At 33.4% G+C, this 12,424-nt stretch overlaps 3 protein-coding genes across 3 annotated transcripts; 1 reads left to right on the top strand and 2 right to left on the bottom strand.

Moving 5' to 3' along the window:
* Positions 1-800: 800 nt before the first annotated feature.
* LOC125189357 lies at positions 801-1,448 on the bottom strand. The gene has a single exon (XM_048086642.1). It carries the CDS (start codon positions 1,446-1,448, stop codon positions 801-803), a length of 648 nt encoding a protein of 215 aa, XP_047942599.1.
* A 7,380-nt stretch (positions 1,449-8,828) lies between these two features.
* Positions 8,829-10,213, top strand: LOC125186756 (40S ribosomal protein S25). The gene is made up of 4 exons (XM_048083202.1): positions 8,829-8,919; positions 9,017-9,091; positions 9,179-9,313; positions 9,946-10,213. Exons 1-4 carry the CDS (start codon positions 8,917-8,919, stop codon positions 10,057-10,059), a joined length of 327 nt encoding a protein of 108 aa, XP_047939159.1. The 5' UTR covers positions 8,829-8,916; the 3' UTR covers positions 10,060-10,213.
* Positions 10,214-11,203: 990 nt separating this feature from the next.
* On the bottom strand, positions 11,204-12,131 carry LOC125186664 (very-long-chain (3R)-3-hydroxyacyl-CoA dehydratase PASTICCINO 2A). Its single transcript, XM_048083079.1, has one exon. It carries the CDS (start codon positions 12,008-12,010, stop codon positions 11,342-11,344), a length of 669 nt encoding a protein of 222 aa, XP_047939036.1. The 5' UTR covers positions 12,011-12,131; the 3' UTR covers positions 11,204-11,341.
* Between the last annotated feature and the right edge of the window lie 293 nt (positions 12,132-12,424).

The following is a 12,424-nucleotide window of genomic DNA, read 5'->3' as shown; positions in this document are numbered from 1 at the left end:
AGTACATATAAATAACCATTGTTTATACGTTGAACATCGAGAAAGAAAAAAAAACTGCTCAAACGGCTCCTGAAAATAATACTCCTAAAGAATAAAATATAACTGAATAGAATGGGGAATAAGTAGAAAATAAAATAATTTCACACCCCATAATAATTGATAGATTGACATGAAAGCATATATTCGAGCATTAATACTAATTGAAATTAACAAAAGAGAAATTTTAACTGGATGATACTGACATCAAGAGAATATATGCTTATTTCCCAAGAATTAGAATACAATTCCCATCATTTTCTTTTCATAATTATCCACAAATTATTAAAATCTTCTCCAGATTTTCTTGCTTTATGGCGTATGTATCTATTCACTGTGAATATGATGAGAAGACCATCGATCCAAATTATACAATCTCCACCCAAACAAATGTCAATATACTTTATATTTTCTCTTTTACTATATATAAATACTATTCCACAATTTATTTCGATTTTAATTAATATGACCGTGAAGTAAGATGCTCAATAATTTAATGAACGTGAGTATTGATTCATTGATTATTTTTGGGTTTTCCCAATATAGTTGTGCATGGTGAGAAAATAATTAGAAAATGAAATAGACATGAAGAAAATAGTGCTTCAAAGTTCCGATATATACATGTAATTATATACGAATGATACAGTTTTATCTTATCATTCTATAACTATGTACCATCGGGAACTCAAAAAAAAGCTTTAATAATTCTAGAAAATATTAACAAAAAAAAAGGGGGGGAGAAAATTAGGCAGCGCGAATTGAATTCAAGCTTGAAACGAAACCATAGATGAAGCATCCCCTTCTTCTTCCCTCAACAGCCTCTGCTGCCGCGCGATGAACGCCTCCACCGTCTGCCGGAACTCTTCGCTGCTCATCTCCTCCTCCGCTCTCTTCCGGCACTTCTCGCTCATGCTCCGCCTCAAGTCGCGGCGCCGCCCCTCCTCCAGATTCGCCGATCTAGTCCTGCTGATCGCCTCTCTCTCGGATTTCTCCGCCGATTTGCTCCAAATCTGCTGCTGCATCTGATTGCCGTTGTTACTCCGACATTTCTCCTCCGATTTCGTCAAAATCTGCTGCTGGATCTGATTGCTGTTGTTACTCCGGCATTTCTCGACGTACTCGTCGTAGAAATCGGTGCTCCTCTCGCCGGAGAACAGGAGCGCGATGACGATCGCGTTTCCGATAACGAAGACGGATCCAGGGCTGATGAGCGCGACGACGGAGATTCCGCGGAGATACTCGCCGGAGAGCTTGAGAAAAACCGCGAATTGAGCGGAGAATCGCGAGACGACGATCAGAAAAACGAAGAGCTCGAGGAATCGGAAAAGGCTCGTGATTCTGTGAATCCTGCGGTATTTCGCCACCGCGTTCGCTTTCTCCACTCTCACGTCTTCAAAAGTGAATGCTTCCATTTTCAATATCAGCAAAATGTTTAATTATTTGGAGCGTATGTGCAAAAAATTGAAAGCAGCTTCAATTTTGGTGAGAGAATTGGAAGAGAAAGAAGAAGTGGATTGCGATGAACACATAGGAGTAGGATTAGTGTTGAAGAGTGAGTGTGATGAAGTATTATATTTGGTGTGGTGGAAGTGAGAGTGGTATATATAGACTTAACAAATAGGAGTAGATTCTTTCATCTTCCCACTTTATTACTTGTACTGGATTTATAATCTCCTTTTCTTTTAATATTAAGTGTGGAGTGGAGGACAATATAGACTACTATGATAGTACTACATATCAAATACTACTCCTAATAATTTTGTCTTCTAATACCCACATAAATATGTAGTCTGTAGACCAAAAAACATTCAATAATGTCTATTTTAATATTGAACTGTCTATTATTAACGCAAAGATAACATAGGTTTTGTATTTGAAATCCTCTATCTCACTTTTTTGTACTCATTTTTAAGATATTACAGTTTTGAGACTAATTTAGTTTAAATTTAGATTAACGTTAATCTAATAGAATACTTACAAAATTACATTTAATAATTGATTATTCCATACTTAGGTACTATTGATTAGGATTTATTATATAATCAAAACTTTTAGAATTTAAATATTATTATAATAATGAATTTTTTATTAATTGGTACTATTGAATATAAAAAATTAAGGGCTAGAGAATCTAAAACAATAAATTTAATACAGTAGTACTTATTCTTAGAGTGCCTAAATCCTGCACAAATTCAATACAATGAATGCGGCCCTATATAATTTTCTTATTATTTAATAAACTAATACTTTGTAGGAGTATATTACAAAGATTTATAATTGATGCTAACATTGTGCCGTTTTTGGGTGCAGAATAGTGTTTTTTGGTGGGGAATTATATACTACTACACTTTTAGTAGGTATTAATAGAGCACATATGCAGTTCTTGAAGTGGAAATCTCCAGCTGTTTATGTTCATGCACTCCTCCTCTCTCTAATGATCTGTAATTTGGATAAGAATCTATCTATATATGGCATAATTAAATGGACAATTAGGCAAAACAGTATAATAAAATAAAAATATCAATTTCTCAATCATTACAATTCTTAAAGGTGGCATTTTAATCTCACGTGCATGCTTCATTTTCTATAACACACAAGATTTTGAAGGATTGTAACTTATAGGCACATGGATATCTTCATTTTCATGTGTTGTTTAATACAACTAGTTTTATAGTAGTATGTGATAAAAAAGAATAGATATATAATGATAGTGTTAAACACTCCTAAGGTAATCTAGACCATCACGATATTTCACCACTTCAATTGCATTACTCCACCTTATCACTATCTCATCCCATAACTTTGCTACTCCATTATTTATTACTCTTGTCTTAAATTAAAATTATTTTTTACTTTATAGTATAATTTATTACTATGTCATATATCTATCGTAATTCGGTTCATGCGCAAATAATCATAAAATAAGAATTTCATTAAAAAAATGAAATAATTAAAATTAAACAACTACAAATCTAGAGTCTCAATTTCTTCACAAACTTGGGTGGTGGGAATCTCGCTTCATAAAAAGAGTTCACAGTTTGATGTTGAGATTGCGAGGAGATGATGAGCTATTGAAACCTTGGAAGTCCTATGATCCACTATTCAGATGTGTTCAACAGATAATATTGTTTCCATTTTGATAAATATATCAAATAGATTGTGCCGAAGTAGTATAGTTTGAAATTAAAAATAAACAACAAAATTATGATCGATTAATACCAAAATTCAATGTACAATCGTCAAATCTTAGCTCGAGTCAGATCACTAATTATACATATGAATAAAGTTGATGAGTTGAACACCAAATTAAATCTGGGCAAACATCAATCTCATGCATGCTTTTATCGATAATTTGGTAATATTTCAGGCTATTATTTGCTTTTTTGGGGAGAGCATGACATTCTGTCATCCGATTCATCTCTACTCGTTATCCATAATTTGATTGATTGTTGTCCGGTTTCATGTGTACTTGATGGGATTTTCTATTATGTAGGTTAAATTTTTAGTGAAAAATACACACTAGTCTTTAAATTAATGATTTAATAGCAAGCATGCAGGACTCCCTATTAATTTCTTCGATAAATATAGGGTTTTCACAAAAACTATGATTTTTCAATAAAGAACAAATAAATAAAAATTATTATAGTACTAGTGCAATTATATGTTTGAATTTAATTTATGATTTTAATGTTGCTTCTTTCTTTAAAAAATGATCTAAAATGTTCAATATTGTGCCAAATTAATTGCTGATTAACATTAATCGATCTACTTTGCCTACTATTTTAGTTTCTCTGTATAGTCTACTTGATTATTTTTAATCATATTTCTCATGTCTTAGAAATTGTTAATATAGTGACTGCCAAATATGAAAAGTAATGAACATTAAATTCATGATTGGAACTTTAATTTTAATATGAGTTGTGTATTTGATTGATACTGTTACGGATTGACGTAGAAATTAGTTTAATGAAAAATATACTTGCAAGTTGAACATATTTATTTATTTATATATTATTGTATTATTTAAAGATATTTTGGAGACTAAGAGATGTGGTAGTCTATGAGTTTATTATTTGTAATGCAGTTCCAAAATTTTTGAGCTTATTAGTATTATTGTAGGGCCAATTTGTATTTGCTTACTAGCTAAGAAATTGCCACTTGGCATTCGCTTTCCTTCGCTCCCCGCCAATTATAATGCTTGAATTATTTGTGTATGTGGCAATTAAAGATGTAGGAAATTATTTTCAAGAATGGCCCTCCAAAAAGCTATGATATTTTGGTATTTAGCACTACTCTTTTACAATTTTGGGACCTTCAAAATTCCCTTTTTTAGTAAAGTACACCATGCAAACATCTTTCCAAATTCAACCACAAACATTAGGCCCATCACTTCTGTAGTTAATATAGAAACCAATTTATTAACTTGAGAATACCAACATAAAAATTGAAACCAATTCTCAACCACATGTTTGATCTAATAATATTACTAAAGTGCTTTGTTGATGAATCAATTCAACATCCACATTCACGAAAGTTGTGCATAATTTGTGCCACCACTTAATAAGTGTATCGTTCACGAAAGTTGTGCATAATTTGTGCCACCACTTAATAAGTGTATCGTTCTTGATTTAAAAGTTATATGCAAAATGTGTTGGAATTAGATTAATACTATCACCTAGCATTATATTCATCAAAACTGGCTTAAAACTTCAAATATATAGACGGTGATGATCATCCATTTTCTTCAACTAAACACAACGTGATCATGCCAAAGCTTTGTGATTGAGACATATCAAAGAGAAGATGTTGATGACGTAGACTTCTCATGCATTGCTTCTCCTCGGCCCAAGTCTATATCATCCACATCTTCTCCTTGACCAGTCTCATTCACGGCTTCAACACTGCCTTCAACACTTTATCCGCTCTTAGCACAACTGCTCGATGGAGTCTTCGCTCTCGATCATCCATCCTCGATGGCTGTACCTCACGCGTGAACGTGCTTGTTCAATGTACGAACGTTGGAATTAGTCATGACAATTTCATTGACTTAACTTAACAACAAGGTCAATCTAAGTAGTAGTAGTAATATTTTTGTATTGGTTTATTCGATATTTGGGAATTCCAGATAAATAATCACAAATAAGAATCTAAAAGCAATGGACCACAGTGAACTTATGATTTTGTCGGACATACAAAATGTCCAAATTTAATTTATGGCTGTATAATTGCCCTTTACTCGCTCAATATCTCATGGGAATAAGTAAGAAATGGAGTTTTATTGGATATAATTCAAATGTGTCCCACCTTAAAGGTTACATAGCAGTCTATGTCCCATCTTTCTATTTGGAGTACTACAAATATATCATGGACATTCATATCTTTAAAAATGTGTTAATGGATAAAAATACCTAATTTATAATTTGGATTGCGGCATTAAGGATATTATAGACCTTTATTATTCTCAAAATTTCAACTCCAATAATAATAGGAAAAATACTCAGTATTGCGATTTGCGGTTCATATGCTTCTAAAAAATGTTGATAATTCTATTTCAAAATCCTTCCTTTTTTCATCATAAGCCCGATTTGTGATGGACTTGTGACTGAAAAGAATGGATGTTTAAAAACGGGTTGAAAAATAAATTGCGACAAACATTTTTTTGCCCATCACACATTATTGAGTAACCTAGTTTAACAGTACCATTGTCGTAAAAAATGGTCATCGATGACCATCACCGTCCAGATTTTGCAACAAAACCACGATGAACTCGCAACTAGCGACGAACGGTATCCTGTTACAAAACTTAGCAGTCAACAACGAGGTAAGGCTGCTCCCAATGACACCTTTTAGCAACAAAACTCTTGACTGAATTTTCAATCAAAATTTATTTTTGGATCTTGAAACATAGTTTCTGTTTTAATTTTTTATTTCCAAACCTACGTGTATCATATTTTATATCATATGAAATGCTACACGATGTAATAAAATTAGATCATATTAATTACATTCAATTTTACGTGATTTGATTCCAATAGATAGCTCTGAGTACATACTACATATTTCCCAAATAACAATTGTAGATGTGAATTGTGATTAACAAAATACATGGATTAATTTAACATGCATAGCGTGATGTGTGGAATATTAGGAATTTTTCTTTCTTTATTTGGATTCACAATTGATTATGAAGTGTAAGCCATAAATGAAAATGATGGGACCGATTTAATGGAAGCAAATTAAGAATAATTTGAGTGAGCCACAGATCTCTGGGCTCCATGGTCTCACTTTGATTTACATTATCCAAGTAATAGTGCCTTAAGTGGGAGACATGCTTTTTTCCAAAGCATTAACCATCAACTCCAAATAATATATAACTTGTCTTTATTTAGATTTCAATTTTTCAATAAAGAAACTATAAATTAAGAGACATTGTTGCTCTGTTTATAGTGATGCCCGAATATTGTTTCGTGGATTATTAAATGGTTTTATTAGTTATACTTATTACCATCAATAAGTCGAACCCAAAAATATAAAGAGGAGCATGTAAAAAAATTCTCTCTTTATTATTTAAATGGTAATTGTCAAATAAATCAGGGAAAAGATGAATCAAATTCAAGTTAGTCCTATATTTTTCAAAATCTGAAAATTGAATTTCGCAATTATCTAATTTGTCTCCTTACCAATAAAATATGCAATAATATACCAACAGATTTTAAGCATGCACCACATAACATAAACATGTATCATCCTAAAAAGTGAGTCAACGTAGTCATAACAATTCCACGTGTTTAAAACCGGTTGTCATATCATTGCATATTTTTGCCGAAAATGAGGCGGGTGATATAATCGTAAAATTTTCATCTTTCGTGATTTAATTTTCAGATTTTTAATGATAAATAGAATTTGACATATCGTGATTTATTTGGATTTTGTCTTTAATTAAAATTTAATTTGAACCATCATTGATGTATAAAAAAATATTATTAATGCAATATGTATCAAAGTAAGTTTATGAAGAAGCAAGATTATACACTCAAGTATATAAAGAATAAAAATATAGTCGATATAGTTCTAGTAAAAATTAACATCTTAATGTCTCAATTATACACGAACTAAACATATGGAGTACTATGATTCAACATTTGTCGTAGTGGAAATAAAAGGCAAATAACTAATAAATAAATAATAACTTTCTTTTCCTAACACCACTTTAGACTTTTTGATGTTATTCCGGCACTAAATAGAAGTTATTTTATTCTCCCAAACATAATAATTCCTCCTAATCCAAGATTAAATGAGAGAGTTAATCACGCTTTTAAGATCCTAAAGCAACTTTTAATATGCCTCTAAAAGCGCATTAAAGCAGCAGATAAGGATTCAGACATCCTCGTTGGTTTAATTAATTGACTTCGTGTTTCTTATAAAATATTACTACCTATTTAGTTTCGAATAATCTAGAAACTGTTCCTAGTTGGGAGATTCACACGGTGGATCATCTGATTTCTGACTCGGATTCCACCTTTTCTTTTTTATTTAATGATTTTCTAAAATAATATTAGTGTTGTTAATTATTTTTCAATAAGCATATGCATCTTTTCCTATGTCTCAAAAGTCAAGAATAACTAACTAGTTGTATTGTATTTATTCTGATAATTTGAGGAATGGAATATGGCTGCGTGCATTTGTGCTGAAATAATTGTGCATATGTCTACTTTTATTTGGTTAATTAGGGTATCTGTCTATGTCATGATCATGATATATTATGTAATTTGGTGAAATATTTTGAGACCGACATTAATATTTATTTTATTGTTGTTGTCTACGTGTACGGCGGTTAATGTATTTTTTCAAGGTGTTTCCTCCAAATTTTACTAGTAATAGATTTAGCTCGGTGGGAATATATTCACTAGGATTTTATGCTTCTCAAAATGTACTAGTGTTCATAATACAACAGAACAGTCACGCCATAACCATAAAAATTGTCTGTCCAGTCAACACAATTATAAAATACTCTTCCGCACATCATCACAACCACAAAATAAAATCACATTATTCATCACATTATTAATTAATAAAAGAAATGAGATCGGAGGCTGCCGCGCCGCCTCCCTGTCAACCACTGCCGCCACCTCGTCCATGCCGCCTATGCGGCTCTTCCTCCAACGCCGCCGCGCCCTCCGTCACTTCAATATACTGTATTATATTATTTCAGAGTCTTTTGAGATCTTATAGACATGTCATACGCTATTAATTTAGTGATCGTGATTATAATTTTTATAATATTGTTCATTTGTATGTGGATTTATTAATAGATGAAAACAACGCAGAACTATATTACAATTAATTAATGTATGTTAGTAATATTCTTTTAAATAAAACTACTTTGTAGAATACCATTTCGAATAAAAGCTAATCAGTGATTAAATACATGATTAGTGTATATTATTTCAAATTTTACTATACGGTGTGCTCAATGATATATTTTAGGCTAATTAAAACATTCTCGTTGGCATAAATTATAATAATATATTATTGTTTATTATTTAAAATTTGACTAAATAATATAGCATGTTCAAGGTTATATTTAATGATAGAATAATATATTTAATGCAAACCTTTGCACTTGGAATTATTTTTTCTGCTAAAAAATTGGAAATGGAGTAAAAATAGGCTTACTGATTGGGCTTAGCAAAAAATAAGGCCCAACACTATAAGCCCAAGCCCATCACCTGATAACCGAATACGACGTCGTTGAATGCGAAGTAGATATAAACCCTAACTAGGTCGTGAATTATTAAGCAGCCTCTCCTCTTCGCCTCAAGTCTCTCTGAGCTAAACCAACCAGCCGCCCTCCACCACCGACGTAGAACTCGCATTGCGATGGTGCGCCGCTGCTCTGATTCATTAATACTGGATCTCGCTCAATTTTTAAATCCAATATCGCTACTTACGCTTATTCTTTTTACTCCGTTTTTCGCAGGCGCCGAAGAAGGATAAGGCTCCTCCACCATCGTCGAAGCCGGCGAAATCCGGAGGCGGAAAGCAGAAGAAGAAGGTCGCCTTCTGTTCTTTTAGTCTCTGTTTTCCTTTTTTTGTTATTTAGGTTTTTATTAATTATTTATTGAAAATTATTGGCTTGCAGAAGTGGAGCAAGGGTAAGCAAAAGGAGAAGGTGAACAACATGGTGCTGTTCGATAAGGCGACCTACGACAAATTGCTGACTGAGGCACCCAAGTACAAGCTTATCACTCCCTCCGTTCTCTCCGATCGTCTCAGGGTACGTTATTTTGATTTGAATCATGATATTGTGCTAATTGATTTGAATCACGAACTCCTTTTATTGTTTTAGCTGGTTAATTGGATATATTGTTGATGAAATTTAGGGTTTAGCAACTTAGCATGATGTAGATTGTAAATTATAGGTTTCCTCAATTCGTCTTCTCTATAGTAGTTTCTGTAGTTTGCAGATTGCGCTCAATATGAGGTGCTTATAGTATATTAATTGTGACGTTGTTCAATAATTTTAATTGTTGAAAATTGGTTATATACATAATGCAATCTGGTTGTTTTCTCTGTTTACATTATGCATCATGATCTACTATTGTACCTAGCCAATACATATTTCATTCATTGCGAGTCAGATGAAATTCTCTCAATGAAATTCTCTCAATGAAATTCTCTTGATTTTCAGTTTTGTATATTGTTGAATACAGAATATGTATAATTATAAAGTAATTGAGTAGTAAATTCTAGCACTTGGAGTCCGTCTGTTTTGTTAGTTTTTAATGTATATCCTGCTAATTGAATTCCATTTCAGTTCAATACTTCCATTTCATATCCCTTTCTTGGATATGAAAGGTCGCCACTGTTGGTTGCTGATGCATTAGTAAAATGTCTTGTTATGTGCAGATCAGTGGATCGCTGGCGAGGAAAGCAATCAGGGAATTGATGGCTAGAGGTTTGATCAGAATGGTTTCAGCTCATGCAAGCCAGCAGATATACACCAGGGCTACGAACACCTAAGTATCTTTCCCTCTGCTATGTAGTACAGGGCTTGGAATGGAATTTTTTTAATTAGAACCATGTTCTGCTTGCTTTAATTTTGCCTCTGTAGAACGTTAAACCCGTGTTTGTCAACTTTGCCAGATTTTATCATCAGTTATCAATTTTGAGCTTATTTTGTGCTTTTGATTTTGGCATGGTCTTCCAACTCCTGTGATTTTAACTCGTCTCCTTTGTTTAGTTGCATCTCTTCTCTACATGCTTGGATATTCATTTATGTTAAATTTAATTATGATATGTTAGCATCATGCCATTTTCTCATGTGGCTTTTAATTTAAGCGATAATTTAGATTGATGAAACTTTATAGAAGTGGTGTGAAATTATGAATATTGTCTGAGTCGTTAATTGTTGAATACAGTAAAATTGAAAATATTACCACATGACAGAATGTTATTGAATGTTGATATGTTTGATATCAATGTTACTTCGTATGTGTTAATTATGTATTAGTGAGAAATGAAAATGTCTATGATACGGTCCCCCTCCTATGTGCAGTAGTCAAATTAAGAGTTATAAATTTGGTTACCGCTGAAACCTAACATTTAATTTGGTGAGGTCCTTGAAATGATGAGTCATAGTACTATTTGAGTTTTTAATATATCAATAAACAAAGTTTATTAAAAATTTAGTGCTTCGATGTTGAAATGAAAATTCTCTATATTCAGTTGTGATTATAGTTTGTTGTTTTATCATTTGGTGCGATTAGTACTCCTTTTGTTTCGTTTGAAATGATCAACTTGTCACTAGAAATGCATGACTATTGTCACAATTCTAGTGTTATTCTCGACTATCTCCGTGTTCTTATACTCCATTAACTAATTTATGAAATAGTACTAATTTTTACTGTATTTTGCATTATCACAATATACTACTCCTAGTAAAAGTTATAAGTTGCCAAAACGTCACATGACAAAACTCGAAATTGTAGCCTTACTTTTTCAAGCCTAAAAGTTTGTGTCTATTACAGTACTAGTACATTTTATTTGCATACAAAAAAATCAATATGTACTAGTAGTAGTATAAGATAGATAAAAGTGTGAATTGCAGTTCATTTTCATTTTCATATTCATTTAAGAACAAACCGATCACTCCCAAACTCAAAAGTAACCACAAAGAGAAGGATGAATTGATGATTAAAAAATTAAAACACTAGTTTCCATACAAATCAGACTAAATCCATACCACAAAATCAAATTTTACAGAGGTTAAACCACAATAAAAATCTTCATCATCAGATCCCAATCACGCCGTTTTCGCTTTGGCGAGCGCCTTTTTCCGCTGCTCCAACATGTATCCATAGAGATGAGGACTTCCAGGAACATAGAATCCCAGAACCAACACCGCACTACAGTAATAATCAAACGAGAAATTCCACCTATTCGGCATCCTGATGCTGAATTTGTCCCCCGATTCCTTCAGATACGGCAGCGCGTAGTAGATCAGCCCTACCTCGCTCGTGATTCCGGTAGGGTACAACATCAGAAACGTGCTGTACCTCAGCCACAGCAGCCACGACGGCGCAGATCCGAACGCCTCCTTCAATCCGAAAAACGAGTACCTAATTATCTCAGTAATCGACCAGCTAATCACCAGCGACGAAACGAAGAAATGCGTCCGGATTTCGGGGAAGCTGTACAGGATTCCCCAGGTCACGTACAGCCGCGAGGCGACCTGCGGCAGAGTGGCGGTGACCGGAGATCTGACGATTCCGGCGAGGCTGTGGAGGATCTCGAGCAGCGCGGCTGACTGCGCGAGGATGAGCGGCTTCTCGACGGCGGCGTAGACCGATTCGTAGCCGGAATTCAGGAGAGTAGAGACGGCGAGGTAGAACACCTGGAGCCAGCCGAAGAAGAGCGTCCAGTTGTAGGCGGTGAGGTAGATTCGCCGCACGGCGGAGAACATTCCAGCCATCGGATTCCGAGATCGAGGGTTTTTAGATTTGCGAAATTGGGAATTGGTGAGTGCGACGAATTTGGAAATGGCTAGATTTAATAAGGCTTTGTTTTTAATAAAAAATTAATATTATATGGTTTGGAAAGGGAGTAATGAAAATAGGTTGGCGGATACAACTACCCATTACTTGCTGCAACTATTTACATATATAATGAGTTATTAATGAATCACTTTCTACATTTTCGTACTTATTTCTTTCGTTCTTTTTTCGGGATATTGGTATTTAAAATTATGAATTTCTGTCTAATTCTAGTAATTTTCATAAATTTTAAAATTGGTTTGAAAAATGGTTGAAGGATGTATTCACAAGTAAAATGTAATCATCATTATTTAAAAAATATTGTTACATCATAATAGAGAAATATTCTCAAT

This window comes from Salvia hispanica, chromosome 5 (assembly GCF_023119035.1).
Source record: "Salvia hispanica cultivar TCC Black 2014 chromosome 5, UniMelb_Shisp_WGS_1.0, whole genome shotgun sequence".
Lineage (NCBI taxonomy): Eukaryota > Viridiplantae > Streptophyta > Magnoliopsida > Lamiales > Lamiaceae > Salvia > Salvia hispanica.
The sequence above is the reverse complement of the archived record's forward strand: the minus strand, read 5'-3'. Positions and strand labels throughout refer to the sequence as shown.